Genomic DNA, 21,958 nt, shown 5'->3' with positions numbered 1-21,958 from the left:
ACAGAAAAATTTTGTCACTGAAATTGTTCTGTTGCTAACTAATATTCTGCCCATAAATCTCTGATTTACGGTCACTTTGGACCTCAAATTAATGACACATATCTCCAGTTATCATAGAAACAGAAAACTGCTCTCCCATCATGTCTCAATCTCCCTCTCACTTCACAAAACACACACACACATGCAGGTATCTCACACCAGGTTTGAGGGACATTTATCAACTTCAGGCAGTTCTTTTTGGATAAATAAATTACCCATAAATCTGAGGAGATTACAAAATCCCTTGTCATCTCATTAGCAGTTATCTGATGACATAAGCAGCAGTTTTGCTAAGTTTTCTCATGAACTACAAATGTACACTTTTGTAGATGCTGTTTTCTGGAGGTTCTCAACTCATAAACTATTGACATGTTTTCATGCTAACTTGGCCTCAATATTTTTGTTCTTTTTTTGGAAAATTCCCTACAGAAAAGCCACTAAGGAGCAGTGATCAAGATTTCCTGGCTCCAAAACCTGTATCATTGGGTAAAAAATCCCACCAACCCTAAAAAATTAAATCTCTTCCTCTTCTAAGGAAATTATTTTGTGGATTTGGCACAAGATTATTGTTGTTGTTTTTAGCTGCAATATTTTTAGAACATGTAACAGATTAAACAGTTGTGAGTTTTGAAGCATAAACTTATTTTCAATATTTTTTCCCTGATTTTTATTACATGAATGAGTAAAAATTTTCACATCTTTTATTTGGACAGATGTTGTGCAAAGCCATGAAGATCCAAGACATGCTGTCCAGCTCCCTGACCTCTCACTCTTGCCCACAGATAAACATGAGCAGTAAAATCCAGGATCACTGTTGGCTCTACGTTTCTGATTACAATTCAGCCAAAAAACTGCTATGCCCCACTCACACAACTGCTCCAGCCAAAATAGGAGCAATTTCACAATTTAGATAAAATATAGGACTGACTGATATAATTTTGCTTAAGCTTTTACATTGCCCAGACATACCCCTGTTTTCTCCCCTTACATTTACAAGACTGTTGATGTCCTCACTGAAAAAAATAATGTTAAATTATTAGGTCTTCAATTGGCATCATCTTTTTTGGACAAAACAGCCTATTGGGAAATCTCAGGCATTTAAACTGAAATCTTTCAAACAGACAGTGATATTCTGGCCTGAGAGAAGTGTTATTCCTTGGTCTGTTTCAACAGCAAATATTCAACATTGGAAATAAATACTGCTCATCTGGGAAAGTCTGGCAAGTACAGAATCACCAAGACTGTGTGTATTTGCAAAGCAAAGATAAAACCTAAATCAATAACCCTATTTCCCAATTATGTGTTCTTCATACTGGAGTTCATTCCCTTCTTAATCAGACCTATCTTTCCTACGATCAAAATGACAAGATATGTCCTTCCTGTCACAAGCAGGACATCCTGGAGGGATCAGATACTTTATTTCCCTATTTTTCATGACCATCAGTCAAACCCCCTATTGCACACATACAAAAAGACCATTCAGCACCTTTTACATACATGTATTATGCCATTAATTGCTTTTTTGTTGTTGTTCTGTTAAGTTTTTCTTACCTGACGACTTTAGCGCCATTTCGAATTACTTGGACATCCACTGCATAATTGCCATCAGCATGGGCTATCAAGTTGATTTCTGAAAATTCTGCCTATGAAAACAAGACTCACATTAGTCAGTCTAGTTTATTTTACCTTTATTTTCCCAAGTCCCTTATTTTAAGCATTAGTATCTGAACTGCTGACAGTATACCTTTGAAATGTAATGAGCACCAAGAGGACATTAATCCAACAGCATTTGCCAAGTATGACACATCATATTTGAAGAAATTCTAATCCAAATAAAGCAAAAAGTAAAAAACATTGGTGAAAATGACCTGTGGGGCAGTAGCAAGTGGATTTACTTGTTCATGTCTGCATAGAAATGTAGGGATTATATTTTTGCTTTGCATGGTGTTATCAAACAGACCTAACATTTACACAATGTTTTGAAGAAAATCGCACAAAAGCAGCATTAAAATCATTGGGATAAAAATAATATTGTCATAGAATTTAATGTCTCTTCATATAGCTTAGCCCTTTCTATTTCCTTCACATTCATTTATTCTTCTTTTAAAAAGATCTGGTGCTAATGAACTATTGTCTCAAAAAATTCACAATTAAAGAACTTTTTCAAAAGTCTTCTCACACTGGAAATGTGGAATTGAAAAGGAACCACTTCCATACTCTGAATCTACAGTTATTTGAAAGGAAAGGACAGGATGTTTTTCATTTATCCACAGTCTTTCACCAGCTTAGACTCTCAAGGCACTTTACAATAACATTACCCAGCAGAATAATTGAAATGCAGCCAACTGTCTTCTGGGGGATAAATAAAAGCGTCTTTGCTGTCCCGGACACCAGCACAGAATAGAGAGTGTCACAATCCTCATTAGTCTCCTCTTGAAAAATGGTATCACTGAAAGTCTTCCCCAGTCAAATTTGTGAGAGGCTCTCACAATTTGGTGCCCAGTTAAGGGAGTGCTGACTCTTCCAACCACTGTTCCAACTCCACTGCTGCAGTACGGGCTTGATTTCCAGCACACAGTTCTCTTCTTTAAACCCTCTATACTTTTACACCTTCTGGGATCAGCGTTAGAACATTCTAAGCACAGGGGACATTTTAAGTTTTTTTAAAAACAGTACAAATGGTGGGAGAATGAAATATTTGTGTAAGCGCTGACAATGTCAAAGAATCATTTACCACCTATTGAATCTGAGACTGAAAACTGAACTCTCCAAATAAGAAATCATTTTAAAAGCTTAGTACATGATAGAAAATATTGTGTTAAGATAGGTTGCTGTAGGCAGTGTAAAATAAAATACTGCTCTGGTGTCAGCAATGGAACTCTGAAGCAGTTGTGAATAACTATTTATATTCAATTGTCACAGTGCTAATGTGTTACAAAGTGATCAGTGTGGTTCAGAAACTTCCAGTCTCTCACTGATTAAAGGCAAATCTGGTCCCACAACAGACCATATGAAGGAAATTCCAGGCTTAAACTGAGCTTTTTTTCCTATTAAAGAGACTGTGTGTGATGTTAAATGCCTGGTCTGATCTAGGTGTGAATGGCACTTTGGGACAAAACAGCTTATCTTCTTTTTCCTGCCTCTCCCTCAAAACTCTTGAAGATCTCTGGCAAAGCCTTGCATGTTTCCAAGCCAAGAGCATCAGCAGATATTCAATGGTGTAAAGAATGGATGCTGTACTATTACAGTGAATTTAGATAAGCTGGATCCACACAACTAGTGATCATTCTCCCTCACTCTTTGAAATTCTATGACAAAACAACTCAGTTTAAGTACTGATGCTTCTTAGAGTAGGATCTATTTGTAGAATTCAAGATTGAAAAGCAGTGAAAAAATAAATAAATTAAGAAAAGTAAGTAAAAGACCTATTTACTTCCCTAGTTTCAGATAAACAGCTTAAATAAAAAAGCCATAATTCTAATACACCTTGAATATATCCCCATATTTATTCTTATTTGTTACAGGTTTTTTTAAACCCCACATGCTAGTACTGCAACCAGAGTTGCAGAGTTATATTCTTGAGTGAGGAATCAGTGATACAGAAATGCCACAAGTCATTCATGGAGTGTCTGGGAACCTCAACGTCTCTAAGCAACAACTTTTGAATACAAGATGTTTTTCATGTTGTGCAAATTATGGTCAAAATCCTGTAAAAAGAGCCCATATTGGGTGCCAAAAAAGGGCTGTTGTGGTTTAACCCCAGTTGGCAGCTCAGTCCCACACAGCAACTCAGTCACTCCCTCCCCGTGGGATGGGAGGAGATCGTGTGTCTGTCTATACACATATGCACATAGAATCATGGAATCATTCAGGCTGGAAAATCCCTCTTAGATCAGGGGCCCAACCATTAACCCTGCACAGCCAAGGCCACCACTAACCATGTCCCTAAGAGCCACACTGACATGCCTTTTCAATTCCTCCTGGGAGGTGTGTATTATATATCTGTATTTGTATAAATACACAAATATAAAAATAACATTCAGATTAAGTCAGTTACCTGTTCAACCTTTATGTCATATTCTCCATGGACCTTTTTTCCACGAAAAGCCTTGGCCCTGCAGGAAAAAAGGGAGAGAGAAAATCAAGGATATATGTATCTATAATCAGTAGCTACAGAAAAGCTGCTTGTAAGGCCTTCAAGTGTCTTAAAAACATATATACATAGCAATTGTATCTGTCTACTACACATGTACAATTCTTTGTCTTTTGACATCCTGGTATCCTTACCATCCCATCACGCAGTACTTTGTGATAAAAAGCATAGTGCGATTTTCAACATTAAAGTGAAAACCTACTGAAATATTAAAACATACTGAAATACATGTTTTTCAGTTATTTGTTAATCTGAAAGGATTTCCACTAAACAGGTGCAATCTTGCTCTTGTTAAAGTCAACAGCGCCAGTGGACATTAATGTCAATGTGAACCACTTCATGTTCATCTTTATCCACATCGTTGGTTTAGAAAAATGGTTTATTGGAAACACTGTGCTTAGAAACTTTACATTGTTTTTAAAGAAAGCATCAGAGGTACTGAAGACTGTTGTCAAATTTGCAAGTGCCTGGTTTACTGATCAGTTTTCCTTTCTCTAGATTATAACTTGAGTTGAAGTAATTAACGGGAAGGAGAGCTCATGAGTAATTATTACGTGCCAGGATTGCAGCAATAAAACAGAACTGAATTCCCTGATCCAGTCTCCCAGGCCTAACAATGACATTCTTCTAGGAATTTGTCCATTGTATCCCTTAGGCAGCATGGATATGCTTTGGAGTAAAAGAGAAATTACAAAACAAGGTAAATCTGTTGATAAAAGGGAACTACTCTAACACTTGGACATTGGAAAAGGGATATGGGTTCAGTCTGTCTGCGCTTTCTTTGCTCAAGCCAAAGCTTAGAGTACCTTTCCCACTTCTATTACAAGCAAGCACAAATTTGTTGCACAGTCCAAAACCAGAACACTACAGAACACCCTCTCAAGTGTTAAAAAAAAAGTAACTGCCCATTTTCAACATCTGACAAAATGCTATTATATTACACAAAGTCCACTTCACCAGTGAAAGTAATACATAAAAAATTATGTACAAATTAAAACAATTTATTTTTGCTTATGGAAAATCTTATTCCCACCGTGGGCCAGAAGAGTTTCACCACTGGTTTCAATAGTGGAAGAACCAAACTTCATAATAAACAACTGGCAATACTTCCTTTGGCAGCATATTTCTTAAGGATATCTTATGTGTTATGGATAAAGGATGGGAGAAAGCAAAGAAGGTGTTTATACTGAAATCACACACTAAAATATTGCTCAACAATCCATTCTGTACAAATGTGCAATTGATAAGAAGAAAACAAGGAAGAAAGCATTTGTGTTATGGGTTTATACTGTATTCTTGCAATAAATACACATGCAAGATGAAGTTTGAAATCCATTGTGTTATCATAGGAGGTGTATACTTACCTGAATGTTATCAAATATTTTTGCCATCAAAAGTAGAAGTTAAATATCCTGTGGCACAAGTGTAACTTACAGAAATATCATTGATCACTTGTTTTTCTTTCTAAATCTGTTTTGAAATCCCATGTTGGGAATATGAATATTACCTCTGGAAAGCTTTGAAGATGTCTGGACCTGGCTAAAGTTTTATAGTGTTGTTTATGTTGAAGCATCAGCTGGACCATTTTAATCTAACAGAGGCAGGATAACCCAGGTTATTTGTGCCAGACCAGAGAGGAAGGTCTCATGATCAAAGATAACACCACATCTGCCTCAGGAGAAAACACCCAATTCACAAAGACAGCTCTAATGTCTCTCTGAAAAACTAAGATTTACCACTGCAAAAAATATTTAAAATTCCCATTCTGATCCTCATGGATTTAACAGCAATGTTCTTGCCGAATTCTGTTGGGAACAGGATGAGCTCCTGGATTTTACTTCTGAGGTAGCAACAGGTGAGGTAAATGCATTATTGGACATTACATGACACAAACTTAATTTAAACAGAATTATGTTGGCTACATTATGGTACAGCTGCCGCTTGGACACTGAAAAATAAGCTTAGAATAATACTTAGTTTCTTCAAAGCTGAATTGTAACTTGGCCATACACAGAGATTAAACCTCCCCCAATGTTCACTTTAACAAATATCAGCAACTGATTTCTTCTTTCAGAAAGGAATTGGAACTGGGAAACCACAGAGAGCCAAAGACAGGAGGCTCTTCTACTCTTTACCCCCAAGTCCAGTGCACATATTGGTTAGGGAGATAATAAAAATATTAGTTAATTATTAATTAGTGAGGTGCTATTCCTTTAAATTCAGTCTTTCTACTTAAACACCATTCAGATGAGGCAACCTCCAAACAACTAAACTCTGACATGATTCACCTTTCAACAAATGACTTCGGCTTTGAAAATAAACAGTAATAGTAAGTACTGAAGTTAAGCAATCTGGGGCTTGAAAACAAATGCAAAATTTAATCATTTAGAGACTTCATTTCAAAGCAGCTTTAAGAAAAATTTTTATAAAAATCTATAATATTCCATGAAATTCTCCAAATGTTGAGCAAAAACTTGCAAGAATTTATCTTGATATCTCAAAAAAATAACTTACTGACTCATGACTCAGGCATTTCAGAACAAATTCTAAGAAACTGCTGTGAAATAGAATCTAACTTTCATTTTATTTACTCTACCTAGGAAATAAAGTCACGCCCTGCTTGACTTGAATTTCCCATTCTCAATATAAGGAACGTGCAATCCTATCGTAAAGACATTCATTACATACTTACATTAATTTCTTTTTTTTTACTGTGGGGAGATGGGGAACAAAAGTCAAAGAATTTACAGAATTCCACTCAACTGTAGTTTGAAATTCCTATAAAGCCTTATTACTCTTGGTCCTGAGCATAGAACACCTGTATATCAACTCTCAGAGCTTCCAGGGACAGGGGCTCGTGTGAGGTGAGCTGTCAGCAGGAGTAAAGTTAAAAAACAAATATGCCCCAATTCAGGGAACATTTGCTGCCTGTTGTTGATGATTTGTTATATTTTACACGAGAAGGAAAGAAAGTGGTGCCATTATCCATCTGAAACTCAAACACTGCTTTCCAAAGCCCAGCTCTAGCAGGGATGCTGCCTACTGGAGTTACCAGTATGACCTCTTCCAGTCAGAATCTTTTCAAAATATATGCAAATTATTTATGCATTTTTTGCTTCACAGTTCATTTTCTGGATGAAAACCTTTCACATTTAACATTAAACTTTAGAATATGCAGTTGCTGTAGATGCAGTCTAACACAAACTCATACCACTCACTGAACTTTGGCAAGGACAATGAATTAAGCATTAATCATTAAAAGTGTTTCAAATATATCAAAAAGGCATGATATGTTTCCCTCTTCCACTACACAGTATCTACATACTTTTCCACAGTATTTTACTATGCCATGAGACCAATCTGGTTTCATTGTGGTTCCATTTCATATAAATGAAGCATTAAAACTGCTGGTACTTTTGACTGACAACAAAATCAACAGTAGGGTCATGCCACTACAATTTGCATTAACACAATGATGAGCTGATCAGCAACAGCCTTTATTAAAGTCAAAACTTTATTGATCTGATCAATAAGAAGACTGTATGCTCTAAAATAATCATAGTACAATAATTGCTACAACAGGACAAAAGTTTGTCCATCATTTAGATCAGTAGCCCCCTCCAGAGCACACAAACTGCACACTGCCAACATCTGGAAATAGGTGGTGGGATTCACTGCAAGCAAGGTGATGTACATATACACATCCAAATACACACAATATGCTCAGATAACTGGTTCACTGGAATTACCACATCCATGTAAACATACTGGCAGAGTAATGCCACAGACTCAGCCAGACTTCGTTGGACTTAAAAAATGTTGTGTCACTCAGTGACAGAACAGATGATGAAGAGAAAGTAAGATCAGTCTTCAAATTCAAGTCTGAATAGAAATAACTGATTCTTTAATTCAATTAAAAAAAAGAAGACTTTTGTAAATACATGAAAACCATAAGAAACTGTTACAAAAAGTAAGCATATGGTAAGATCTGCACAGTATTTTCATTTGATGTGAATTAAACAACAATCTACTGAAAGCAGTAGGAATCTCTCTCAACATCAATGTGCTCTCGATCTGAGACTACCAACATTTGCTATGTTGACTTCCAACCAACCAGCCAAGCTAATAAAACTCACCCTTTGGAACTGCTCTGATGAGGTTATCATGACTAAATAGAAGAAGATATTAAGAATACTGTAAACACGCTGACTTCTTTTAATTTACTTGTTCCACGTTTCTGCAACAAGAGATAGATAGGAGACTTACAAAATATAAGTATTCTACTTAAAACCTGACTTTTATAGACCAGGATACTCTTAAAAGTGTTATTCGGGTTCTGCAAAGACCTATTTGGATTTAAAACACGTTCTTTTTGTTCCTGCAATGTGAAGTTGTGCTCTTGGCACTTGACCCAGCCAGTATTTCACTCTCACATAAAACATGTTTGCTCAAGCTATTACTTCATACAGAAATTGCCTCAGAAGAAGCAGACCATCACCACAAAATAAATGACAGAACACATAAAAGGTGTGACTTCTAGCTTTAGAAGTGCTCCCTGTTGAGTTGGATTTCACCAGATTAATGATAATCTCCATCACCAGGAGCCTGTAAATCTGCACAGCAGCACACTTTATTGGCTCTGAAACAGCACAGGTTATTTTAACAGGTTCCATAGCTCATATTTGTATCAGGCCAGTTGCATTTTGCTGTTAATCACTCAGCTGGAATCCAGGGGAAGCACTGCAATGGCAAGGACACAAGGACTGCTCTTTGGAGTCATTCACAGTGTGAGATGACAACTCACAGAAATCCCACCTGCAACTTGATTCATTTCATAAAAACTCAGTATGACAGGCAGGACACGACCAATGCAGTTCTTCACTCCAAGTCCTAGTCTGGCCTTTTGAAGGGGAAAACAGAGCATTCACTACAAAAAAAGTGCTTCTGCCAGTAAGGTCTCAGGGTTCACTGTGTGTTTTCATCTGAAATCACTGTCTCCACTACTGTAACAATCTTGTCAATTCGAATCTATGGAAAGAGAAGTACTGGGAACAAAGGCAAGCACTTATGGTCCTGGTGTACCTTAGCACACGATGGAGTCATCCCAGATGGCCTCACCCTGGAACCTCTGACACAGCTAATTCTACCAGGCCAGGGAATTCCTTCATCACTCATCTGCCCACTTTTATTGGGGACCATGAGAGCTCAGCTACCTCAGCAGCTCAAACTGAATAGGGAACAGGAAAGGTCTGTAGGCAGCACTGCTCCTCTGGAACAGGGCTGTCCTTCCCTCACTTCTGCAACTTGGAGTAAAGAACTTTGTTAAATACCTGCTTATAAACCAAAGGTCCTGCATGCGGCCTCCTCTACAGAGGCTCTGAACCCTCAAACCCTTCCCCACTTCCTTCACCAGGGATGGCTAAACTCATGAAAAATCACAGTTAACACTCTTCAGTGGAGGACTTTCCGGCCCAGACAGTAGAAAGGCTGCCCAAAGAGATTCAGCTCTAAAAGCTTATTTAAAAATAAAGCATAAACCATCTCGTAATAAAGAACACAAGTTTGTTAAACAGCAATTATTCCATTTCCCTGCCAGTGCTGCATATCCCTCTTGCTAGAAAAGGTTTTTTTTTTTCACAACAGTTTTATATGTAGCACTTCCAGAGGCTTCCATAATCTCCAATTCAATCCCTTTTTTATTCTCCTAATTTATTAGCAGCCTTCCCTATTTAACAAGTTCTCCCATCCCTTGGCATGTATCAGAATGCTATCTCCTTTACTCTGATGATGAAATTTTAATAAAACACAGCCATCTTTTTCTTTCAACCCCCCAAACCATATTTGTGGCTTTAATCTAGAGCCCTTCTATTGGTCCCTCTGCTCTGTGCCTTAACACAGTGTTTTCTCTAGAGATCTAATGAAGAAGAAAGTGCCTCCTACCCTTGGATCTCTCATTTGAACTTAAATTTTCTGGGTCTTTTCAGCAGCATGCTTAACTGAAAATGCCTCATTTTCTGCCCACTCAAGGTGAAACAAATCCTCTTTCATGCCCAAACACTGGTAATGTCTCAAAATCCCACACCTCTGGTTATGTAATATTTACCATTAGCCCATTACTTCTGTGCAAGATTTATGTCACGATGTAACTTCTGAGGGCTTTTTTTTTTTGCAAATTAGATGACAAATGAGAGTCTTTTTAAAAATGTTCATTCCCTCACCAGTAGAAGACCTAATATGTGATGCAACACATTATAACCTTTTCCAAATCTGTTAGACTCATTAGAAGGACTACTACATTTTCCCAGGGTTAGGGTCATAAAAATATTTGTATTCATGAGATGAACAGAAAGTTCCAACTTTTATACAGAAAAACATCACTAGCCAAATTATGAAATACTACTGCTCTGAATCCTGGTGGAGGTTTTAAGAGTTCTCAGTGCTGAAGACTCAAACTTTGTCTTCTGCACCAGCTGCTCCAAGTTCCTTAATCTTATCTACTAAAGGAATTACATTGCAGACTGAAGTAACAAAGTCATTTCCAAGTCTCCTACCAACTAAATTCACTCTTACCAACTCATCTGCTGATAACCAAGACAGATTGGTACGACCTGTTAATGAGCAACCCTACTGTTTAGAATGGAAGGCATGCTAAATTACCTTGAAGTGGCAAAAATGTCCCACAATTCAGCCACTTATGATAGAAAAAACCCAAATTATCTAGAAATATAATGTAGAGATATGTTACTTTACTTTTTTCTTATTGAAATAAAGAAAATAGGCTGAGCCTAAAAGACTTTACACTGCCAGGAAGTAATTTCTGGCAACTCCTGAAAAGCCATATAAACTAGAACGAAGAGAAAGAATCTTTGAGACAGAATCCATATTGTCAATAAAATCTTCAGCAGAAATTTATCTGTCTTCTATTTTTTCTATTTATACTGAGTTCTATAACATGTTTCAAATACCTCTAAGACATGTGACTGTGAGGTAAGTAAATTTGAACCATTTATGCCTGGAGACACTACAAAGTGTCACTCATATATAACGTGTTGAGCTATCAACACGTTGGATGGATTTTCACCGTTGAGGATCCGGCACTTAATTCAGAAACTGTATCTTGAAAATCTCTCCAGCTTGTCCCTCTCTGAGCCTGTCCTGTGGATGAGGTCATGAATGAACTGGTCAACAGGGGTAAGAAGGAGAGGGAAGAGTGAAAGTCATGCACGTGTGGAGAGAGTGGGAGAGGCACACCTTTCACCCAGACCTTGGAGCTAAACCAGCTGAAGTACAACATCAAACCTTCAGTCCTCATGTCAGACCTTAAATCTTGAGCCCCACGCAGGGACCAGACCCAGGGAGAAGGAAGGACTGCCTTGAGTGCCAGAACACCTCCCTGCAGACACACCCACACTCTGGCCCTGGCAGAGAGTGCCACCGGTGCCACAGGCAAGGCTGGGTACTTTTGTCCCCACCTGGAACCCCACAGAGTTACACCCTGGCAGCAACACTTCTGTGACTCTACCAATACTGAACTAGGTTTCAATGAGCTGAAATAAAAATATTTTTCACAGATCAGCAATTGCTTTATCTCTGGCTCAGGTATCCTTTTATCTCCATCACGCAGATCCAGTCTCTTCCAATTCTATCACTAGTGTCACTTTGCAGAAACACTAGAGGTCCAGTTTGAATAGAGCCCAAATAAGTGGTGTAAAACAGTATTCGATGTTTCAACTTTTTCCAGGCAACTGAAACTTGTGCTTTTATGTTTATACTTCAGACAGTCAAGTGCTACCCTGAGCAGACCAATCAGAAAACTTAATCTTGGTTTAGCATCTGCTGAATGGTTTAGCATATGCTGTAAGAGCATATGGCTTTTGCTGCCCTCTTCTGTAGGAAGAAATGTAGATCAGATTGGCTAAAAACTTGTTTCCAGTCAGTAGATAAATTAGATAAATAGCTAAATAGATCCATGATCATCCTGGCTTTACCAGCTTTAGAGTACCTTCTCTTTGCAAGAGCAGCAGGGCCAGGTGGGAGTCCCACACAGGAGCTGGCTGGAAACAGTGAGAATATTTCAATATCATAAGTCAGGTGTTTGTTTGGGCTCAGGGATGGGTGTTAGGTATGATATGTATCATGAACCCAACTTGAAAATAGTTTAAATCTACTAGAAAAAGCATATTAACAGCAATAGTAAGAACACTCTCCATGTATTTAACGCAGCATTAGCAACAACCTACAAGGAAATTAATCACTGACATCAACATAGATTAAATTACTTGTAATTGCCAATGCTTTCCATGCTACTTCTCCTGTTTTCAGCTGAATTACTGAATATTATTAAGGTGGGATTTTTTTCTCTCTCTCACACACAGTTTCCATTGGCTTCATGACAGTCTCCTCTGACTCCAAACAAGATTCCCAGTGTATCAGAAAGGTGGGTGGTACCTCCAGTGCAATTGCTCCCACAAGGGAAGAAGGATTTCATGCCCTGTGCTGAGGAGAGGAAAAATATTAATTTATCAGTTATTATGGAAGAATGAGCCTCAGAAACATGCATTTTATCTACCCATTGGCTTTAGAGGAAGGTCCAGAATGCTGCCACAAAAACCCAATTGCTTCAAGGTGCTCAAGTTACAACAGCCCTTGGAATTACATTAAACTGATAATTCTCAGTGCAAATGGATACTAAGAAAACAGAAAATGTTTTTGCCATTATCACTTTTTCACTTTTGTTTAAGCTTCCCAAATATGTTAGAAAATTAATCTAACCACCTTGTATTTTAATATTTTACTTTAAAGTACAATCATATATAATTTTGTCTGTACTTCAAATATTCATGTTTGGTTTATTGATTTCAATATTCTCTAAAAAGCTAATATTCTCTAAATAACTAAGAGCCTGTGTTCCTGAGTTTTATTCAGTTCCCACTACAGATTAGGGAACAAAAGAATTTTCTAATACTGCTGAAGGCAGTGAATTATATTTTTCATTACAGTAAACTGGCCCCATAATTCATACTCTAGACAGGAAGCATTACCCACCCCTTCCCCAGGTGAAGCTGACCTTGGAAATATGGACTTTAAAAATCCCAACATGAAAACAGTCCAAAAACCTAAAAGTCAACTAAATCTATTGGGATCTGTAACACAAAACAGACCCCAAGCCTCAAGGATGTTGTGACACAGGGGGAGCCATCGGAGATGAGAAACAGGACTTTTGTGACAGTGGTATCTGACAGGCATTTCTGGAGACAGCTGTGCAAACATTTCATCTGCTCACAGTGTATCTAATTAGGAGCTGAACTGAAAACAAAAAATCTCTGTGAGAGAGACACATTCATTTTGGTCTAATTATGCATTATAATGATACAAAATCCCACAATGGCTCACACCCTCCTCATCATTTGTAAAACAAGGTGAGCTGAGCTTGTAGTGCTTCATGAACAGCGGAATCAAATGAGTCCCACACTATCCCAAGTGTTTGGTGTACAGCTGCATAGGCTGCTCTAGGCAAGGGCTGTGTCTCACTCGGGTTGTGTTCAGCCCTGCAGAGGAGCAATATGAAGCAATATGGAGCATCCCACTGTCCCTCGGACTGGGGAGCTGGAAATCCAACAGTGTGCCAGAGAATTGAGCAGCAATCTCCCAACGAGGCTTGTTGCAAGTCCCCAGCAGCCCCAAGCCCTCCCAGCTGTGAGGAGCAGAGGCCACTGCTGAACAGGAGCAGGATTCCAACATCTCTCCCCCTTCCCAGATGAACACTGTTTGCTTTGCACAACTAAATGCTGTCAAATCTGAGATTTACTGCTAAAAAATGGTAGTGTAACAGACGTGAAGCAACTCAAATGCAAACAAACATTCTCTTTTGACATACAGTCATGCTTAGCAATAATTGCAATAATTACATAATTGAAGGATTCACATTTATGGAATTAATTTCCCCAGTGACTACAGGGGTGAGAACAGGACTTGTTCTCTTCTGCACACAATAGCAAAGCCTGTTCCAAAATCTCAGAGATTTCAGCAAGTCTTTACTCTAGGAGCTGTGCCTTACAAAGACTGCCTTACGCTCCCTTGGTGACCCAGAGCACCTAGTCCAGGATGCTCAGCAGATGAACTGAGGTCACTTTGTGGGCTACATCCACCCCGTGAGTCCCCAGCGGGAAGGGGCTGGTTTATGCTGTCGGTCACCTCTCTGCTAATGCATCCTTGGGCAACCACAAGTCTGGAGTCCATGGCAGGGGTTCATCTGGATGGGAGTCACTGGAGAAGGGAATGGGAGTGCTTTTCCCATGGACACGCTGCCATTTGGCAAAGCCCATGGCAGGCATGTGCAAGCCCTCCTTACGTAACACCCGAAGCTGCAGCAAGTTACCGGGAAATGATTTCACGAGTGAATTTATGACTCTGCGCAAGGATAATCATCCTGGGGAGTAAACAAAACATGAACAAACAACAGCATTCAGAGTGAGAATATGTTTATGATTATTCTACAGTAAGGCCTGTTGGGATAAAAATTCAGGATGTGTTGAAAACCTCTCGGAGCTGGAGACCCAGGGTATCCAAACTGCAAGTTTAATTTCCTTAAGGAAGAAAGGCTGTTTGCTACTGCATCAACACAAATTGGTCTGTAGTTAGAGCAGTGATGGCTTTGAGGAGACTCTCTTATTAAAATCCCAAAGAGTGGCACACTGCTAGTTTCTCCTAAAATCCTTCTTTTTTCATTTGTGAATGAGGAAAAAACCTAGAACAAACAAGATGAGCAAGTAATCCCTAAGCTCCGAACAGCACAGTCAAAGGAAAATTCGACAGGATTTGCAGACATGGTTGTTAATTTTTTTAAGCAACTCAGCAAATATTTATGACTACTTTTGAAGTTGGTATTTTATGTATTTTCTCCTTTTTCACTTTAGAGGTTCATTCTTATCCCAAGAAGTTTCTTTAACTTTATTTTCTGAAACAACATCTATTTTCTATAGCAATCTGCAGCAAACCTGGTGAGCATTATGTTCATTAACTTTATTTTAAGCTCCTGTAGTCTGAGTTTCTCCATTCTCATGAATTGCTTCCTATGTTCCATTGTCCAGCAGGTAATGAAAAAAAAACTTGCACTGTTGAGTTACAGACAGAAATAGAAATACTACTTTTGTGGGGTTTGGTTTTTTTTTTAATATTTCTCATTGAGTGGATCTCATTTTTTGATAATATAGTCATAACATGCACTAACAGTATATAGCAAATAAGGACAGATTCCTTCATCAAGATTTATGGGCAATCAAACCAATCTTAGTGAGTTTTAATGAAGGATCCCACGATTATGGGCATTTCTTCTAAATACAGTTCAAATTCTGTCAATTCAACCAGGATTACTTAAGACAAAAATCCTACACCTCTTTACATTATTTTGTATCTTCAGCCATTTCAAGACTTCCCTGGGATGCTCACTGTCCCTACCTTCCTGGAAAAGGAAAGCAAAACAAAGATTCATTTCTACAATGTCTCATTTAGGCAATAATGAATCCTGAAGTGAATCAGAGCTTCTGCATGAATTGATGCCTCTTCAGAACCGACCAGAGCAGGTTCTCACCTACATCCAGTCCAGCACTGCCATCTGCCGGGAGCTGCAGCTCTGGGAAATCACTGGGAAAAAATATTCCAGTTTCGAGTGCTCACCAATTTGCCAATCAAAAACTAATTATTAAAAAGTAATGGTGGTTTAATTTCAAACTGGAATATTAATCGCTGTAAACAAACTCGGAGCAGTGAAAGGTAATTTGAGCAGTAATTTCCATCTATTTTCTATTGCTACATATTGAGCTCTAATTCTGCTTCTGCAAACTTCCGAGGGAAAAGAAATAGCTGAGGTGTTTTCTCAGATGTACCTTAGATTACAACAAAACAAGTGAATTTATCACAACCCAAGCTGCAGTGCAGATTTCACAAGACACATTGGCACAAATGATGGCCAAAAGCCATCACCACCTTTTTCTTTTACAATTTATCTCAGTATGAGAGACTGAAAAAAATAAAAATAAATTTAAAAAAATGTTAATGCATTATTATTTACTAAATCAATAACAGCTAGATTAGATTTCCTAAGTTTTTCTTTCTCCCAGCACAGTAAATCTCACTTAATAAGTTGTGCTGTGTGGGGAAGAAGGGGAACTGGTAAGATGCACCTCCAGTGGGAGAGTCTTTTGTGGTCCCCCATTATTGAATGTAACACCTCTGTGGCTCCCTTGGCACGTACACGGCTCTTGGAACAAGCTCACCAAGGTAGGCTTAGAGGGAAAGCAAAGTGGAAACTTGTACTCAGAAATGAACACAAGACAGGTCTAGATATCAAAAACTGTGAGACAAAGAAAACTGGGAAATTCTTAGTACCAGTTTATGACCATTATTTTGCATCATTCATCCCAAGGAAAGAACAGGACACAGAGTCACTTGTAGTCCAGTTTATCATTAGGTGTCTATATAAACAATAGACAAAATAAAGCAAAACTACCCAGTTTTCATAATTTTTAAGAGATTAAATCTTAATTTCTCATCAAATCAAGGACTGGCCTTGTGACTGAGTGTCCACATCTTGACAACGGCCCTAAGTAACAGACAGGACAGCTGGGCACACTGATGGCTGAATCCTTGTTCGTCTCCACCTTCCCTCGATAACTTCTCCTCAAACTACCACATCACCCCCAGTACACGCTCCTCGTGGCAGGACGGCATGTCTAAAAGCAACTCAGAATACCCAATTTTCAATATATGTGCTCAGAAAGGAACAAGTTAACGTGAGCAGCTCTCTCCAAAGCAGTGCTATTTCCTTGGTCAGCCTGACAGAAACCAGAAGATCACTGCTGCACATTCAGACACAATTCCCTGTTAGAAAAACACCTTGAAAACACTTCCACGGTCCTGTTGCAAATTGGGCTGGTTTTTGCACTTTGCTGCTGAGGAGGAGATAACTGGTAGGGTTTGATATTGCCCTTTCTCTCCGAGATGTTCCCCATCCTTTAATGACCCCCCGCCCTGTGCCCCAGCACAGCCCGCAGTGTGCAGAAGGGTCAGTCCCTCGGGCTGGGGCACGATGAGCTCATTCCTCACCTCTCCCAGAACACATTTCACAGACAGAACCTCTACTTGCTGTAACATTGCCGAGAAGCTGCCATTCCAATAGCCAGAGTAGGCAAAGGAACAGAAATATTGCAAAGCAAAGCCTTGCTATGCAGCTATTCCAAGGAGTCCTAAAAGCCCGGAGGAATGTGAATTACTGTGTAACTCCCAGCAGCACAAATAAACAGAACAGTAGCATCCAAGCCAGCACAGCGGGACTGAGAACACCACACCTGACCTCTGCATCCAAACTGCTGAGCTGGGAGTGAGAGACAAACGTGGAGTGATTCACAGCCAAGGAAGGGAAGGATTTACGAAATAACAGAAAGAGCAAATGTGACTCTTTCTAAATAATCACTTTTTTAAAACACAATCTCCAAAGGTAGTCGGTCAAGCCTTCAAACTCTTCATCCTTTCTATACTTGTGAGAATCATCATATTTTGAATATATTCTCTGGACTGACAGCTTGAAGAAAGCAGTTCTTTTAAGGGCTTAATTCAAACCCACAATATTATGATACTCTGATTAATTCTCAGTTCTAATATGAGACAATATCAAATGCATCACTTGATTTAGACTTTACTGAGGGATTTTTTGGTACTATCCCCCTATAAAAGGTATTACAACTTTCTGTCTCATTTCTGGATTCACAATTTCTTCCTCCTTTTCCCTTCTTCCCACTCACCCCCCCCCCCCCCATGTATTTAAGACTTGAGAGCTGAAACATTTCTCAATCACAACGTTTATCCAAAATTCACATTTCATTATCACACCTGTCTTTTTTCTCATTCTGTAGGCAGGCTGTAGTTCTCATTTTTCTGTAAGACGATCTCAAATTCTTTATCCTGTTTGCCTAGGATGGAGTAGTCCTGGCAACCAAGTTTAAGTAGACTCCAAGGACTAGTGGTGTCTTGAGATAAAATTCCTCTCTCAAATCCCACAATATGCTCCTTTCTGAGCACAGGCAGAAAACCCATTAACCTGAACAGATGGGAAGCAGTCTGTGGGCAGGCGAAATCTGTTCGAGCATAAACTTAGAATACAAAAAATAATTTAAAAATCTGAGTCACAGGCCTGGTAAGAATCATAAGATTGGCTTAAGAGATCCCTAAATTTTAAGAGAAACATATATTTTAAAGAAAATAGATACATGATTATTTTTATTTGTTGTATGTTTTTGATTCAAGAATACCTTTGAACAGACTAATACCCGCCATAGCAGAAGGAATTCTACCTGAAAGCCAGTGTGGTTTTAGAGCCAACAGGAGCACCACAGACATGGGATTTGTTCTCAGACAACTGCAAGAGAAGTGTAGGGAACAGAACAAAGGTCTCTATGTAACCTTTGTCGACCTCAGCAAGGCTTTCGATCCTGTGAGCAGAAAAGGTCTGTGGCAGATTTTGGAACGTTTAGGTTGTCCCCCCAAGTTCCTTAAAATGATCATCTCACTCCATGAGGATCAGCACGGCCAAGTCAGATATGGCAATGCACTTTCTGAGCCCTTTCTAATAACCAATGGTGTGAAACAAGGCTGTGTTCTTGCTCCAACCCTATTCACAATCTTTTTCAGCAGAATGCTGCAAAGGGCCACGGCAGGCCTCGATGATCAGGATGGTAACTACATTCAATACCTAAGGCGACTGAAGGCCCACACCAAGACCTTAAACCATCTCGTCCGGGAGCTGCTTTATGCCGATGACGCCGCCCTTGTTGCCCACACAGAAGCAGCTCTGCAGCGTTTAACATCCTGCTTTGCTGAGGCTGCTGAGCTCTTTGGGCTGGAAGTCAGTTTAAAGAAAACAGAAGTTCTCTATCAACCTGCACCTCAGGACATCTTCCATCATCTCCATATCACCATTGGCCAATCAGAGCTCAAATCAGTCCAACAGTTTAATTACCTAGGTAGCCTCATCTCCTCAGAGGGTAAGACTGACGAAGAGATAGACAACAGGTTAGCAAAGGCATACAGTGCCTTTGGAAGACTCCATAAAAGAGTTTGGCGAAATAAACACCTGAAGAAAAGTACCAAGATCAGTGTTCACAGAGCCATTGTGCTGTCTACTCTCTTATATGGATCTGAATCATGGGTCATCTACCGCCACCACCTGCGACTCCTAGAACGCTTCCATCAACGCTGCCTCCGTACAATCCTAAACATCCACTGGTCAGATTATGTCACCAATACATCTGTTATAGAACAAGCAGCAGTCACAAGTATTGAGGCCATGTTGCTGAGAACACAGCTGTGCCGGGCAGGGCACGTCTCAAGGATGAAGGACCAACCACCCCCTCCCTAAGATCCTGCTTTATGGTGAACTTGCCAGCAGCTGCTGCATGAGAGGAGCCCCAAAGAGGAGATACAAGGACTCCCTGAAACAACATCTCAGCCTCGGCCATATTGATCATCATAACTGGTCTACTCTGGCCTCCAATCGGGAGGTCTGGAGACACACCATCTATAACGCAGCTGATGCCTTTGAGAGCGCACGCAGGATCACTCTCGAGGAGAAAAGACAGCGCAGAAAGAATCGTGCCTTGCAGAATTTACCACCTAAGGAGTCTTTCTGCTGTGCCTTTTGCAACCAGACGTGCCTATCTCGTTTTGGCCTTTTTAGCCACCAACGTGCTTGTAACAAATGTGGGTAGAGCCCTCCCCAAATCTTCGTTCGCAAAACCCAGCCATGATGATGACGATGTTTTTAACTCCCTTCAGAGAAAGTGTACACTTATTTATCTGAATGGAGAACTGGGTCCTTACTTGTTTACAAAAGATGTAACCTTAAAAAAAAAAAAGATGTTTACAAGAAAATTTTGAGTGCTTGGAATATTATGGATGTTAATAACCTGTGCTGGTTCATCTGTAGATGTGGAAAAGCAATCGTCAGACAAACCAGTCTGTGACTGGACCGGCTGTGATGCCATGACTGCTGTTCAGCTCTAATTCCATTGCAGTACCATCAACATTAAGGACACAAATCAGGCCCAAAGAATGTATCATTATGTTCATTAACTGTTAAACTTCCTCTAAGATACAGGAATGTTTTTTTCTATCTCCAAACTTGCTGAAATGTATACTTTTGATTGATAAAAAACTTATCTGAAGAATTTGAAATTGTCACAGCTTGAAAAAGAAGAAAGAAGCATGAGATTCCAAAATCCAGCAAGAGATATTAAAATCTGCCATTATTCTTCTTTTAACTGGTAACTCCCTTTTCCCAGTGCAGTGCTGTGGATCTTCTCAAATGATCTGCTGACACTGCTGCAAAAGAGTTGAGTCTCCTACTGACAAAATCATCACATAAGTTTTACACATAAGTTGTACCCTGGTTCTCACACTTTGCCCCCTAATCCTGCTAGCAAAGCATTTTTTATGCAGTGAAATACAGGTAGAGTAAACCAACATTTCCTGTGTGCTTTCTGCTCTCTTCCTGGTCACTCAAAACACTGCTCCCACTTTTCCATGCCAGACTTTCTAACAGCATGTCAGATGGCCACTACCAGCTACTTTTCCAGTTTCCTTTCCCCTCTCAGGTTCTATTTCCTTTCTGCTGCTTTGTATTTTCCCCAGCTGTTTCAGGGGTTTTTTTTGCTTTCATCCTCCATGTATGGTCAGCAAAGTACTTAACATCAAGTAAAAAAAATTGTAATATTTTGTGCAGTTTCGACTTTACTTGCAGTGCTTCTGTTTCATGTTCAATTATTTCAGATGTGTAACCTAAAACTGAAATGGTGGGTGTATGCCTGTGCATGCTTACTTATAAATGATTTACATGTGTATACATACACATGCAAATATATGTGTATTCAGAGGTCTGCAAGAAGACAGTGTATCACATTTCCTTTAGGGACTCTATAAATCCCTGGCTTTCTTTTAAAGAGTGCAAGTATTGTATCAGAGTCACTATTTATGTGGTATTTTACAAACTATCACCACAAGGACAGAAGGAAAATGAACACAGTGAAACCTCCCTTAACAACCACTCCATCATCTGTTGCTCAACCTCCCAATAAAGGCAGAGAAAAAATATGCACAATGACGAGGCTTTATTTTTTTTAACTCACTACGCCAACAATTTATAGCTTTCTGCACAAATTGTACTTTTCCCAGGCTTCACATTTCCAATCAAATTCACCCCAGAATGCACAGGCATGTGCTCCAATGCAGCCTGGGGTGACTTGGGGAACTGTCCACACCACCATGACACGGGAGCCCACGGTGCTGATGGGGACAGGCACAAAGAGAAGGATGAAGGAGAAAGAGGGAGTTGGAAGGCAAGTACCAGTAGAGCAACAGGGACACTGAACAGTGATTTTTCTTGCTGTCCCAGGAACAATTGTGCTGTCAGAGGAGCAGCAGGGAGGCAAGAATGGGTGAGGATGGCCTCATAACTTTAAATGACAGCAATGGGAGGTGACCTTAAAGAAGCACAGAAATGGATCCACTAAATCCAGCTTTGTGCAATTTTTTATTCTGCATAAAGAGTACAGTTCTACAGAGCTAAATCATCTTGTTAGTAATTCCTTTCAATTTTTTATACAGATACTTAAATACAAAGAATCTTTTTATATTTTTGTACCTTTATATTAATATAAAATATATTTTATATCTTTAAATCGCTTTATATATATAAATTTTACTCCAATAAACTAT

General features: G+C 39.2%; 1 protein-coding gene across 2 annotated transcripts in view; it reads right to left on the bottom strand.

The window, feature by feature from the left end:
- The window catches only part of SYN2 (synapsin II), a 178,070-nt gene that overhangs the window by 109,109 nt on the left and 47,003 nt on the right, over nt 1-21,958 (bottom strand). For both annotated transcript variants that reach the window (XM_064667988.1, XM_064667987.1), the window contains exons 2-3: nt 4,097-4,154; nt 1,591-1,682 (exon numbers count right to left, since the gene is read on the bottom strand). In XM_064667988.1, the coding sequence (XP_064524058.1) occupies nt 1,591-1,682; nt 4,097-4,154 (150 nt within the window). The remainder of the gene's footprint in view (nt 1-1,590; nt 1,683-4,096; nt 4,155-21,958) is intronic.

Source organism: Pseudopipra pipra, chromosome 11 (assembly GCF_036250125.1).
Source record: "Pseudopipra pipra isolate bDixPip1 chromosome 11, bDixPip1.hap1, whole genome shotgun sequence".
Taxonomy (NCBI): domain Eukaryota; kingdom Metazoa; phylum Chordata; class Aves; order Passeriformes; family Pipridae; genus Pseudopipra; species Pseudopipra pipra.
Note: the sequence above shows the minus strand (reverse complement) of the source record. Positions and strands in the feature narration are given on the sequence as shown.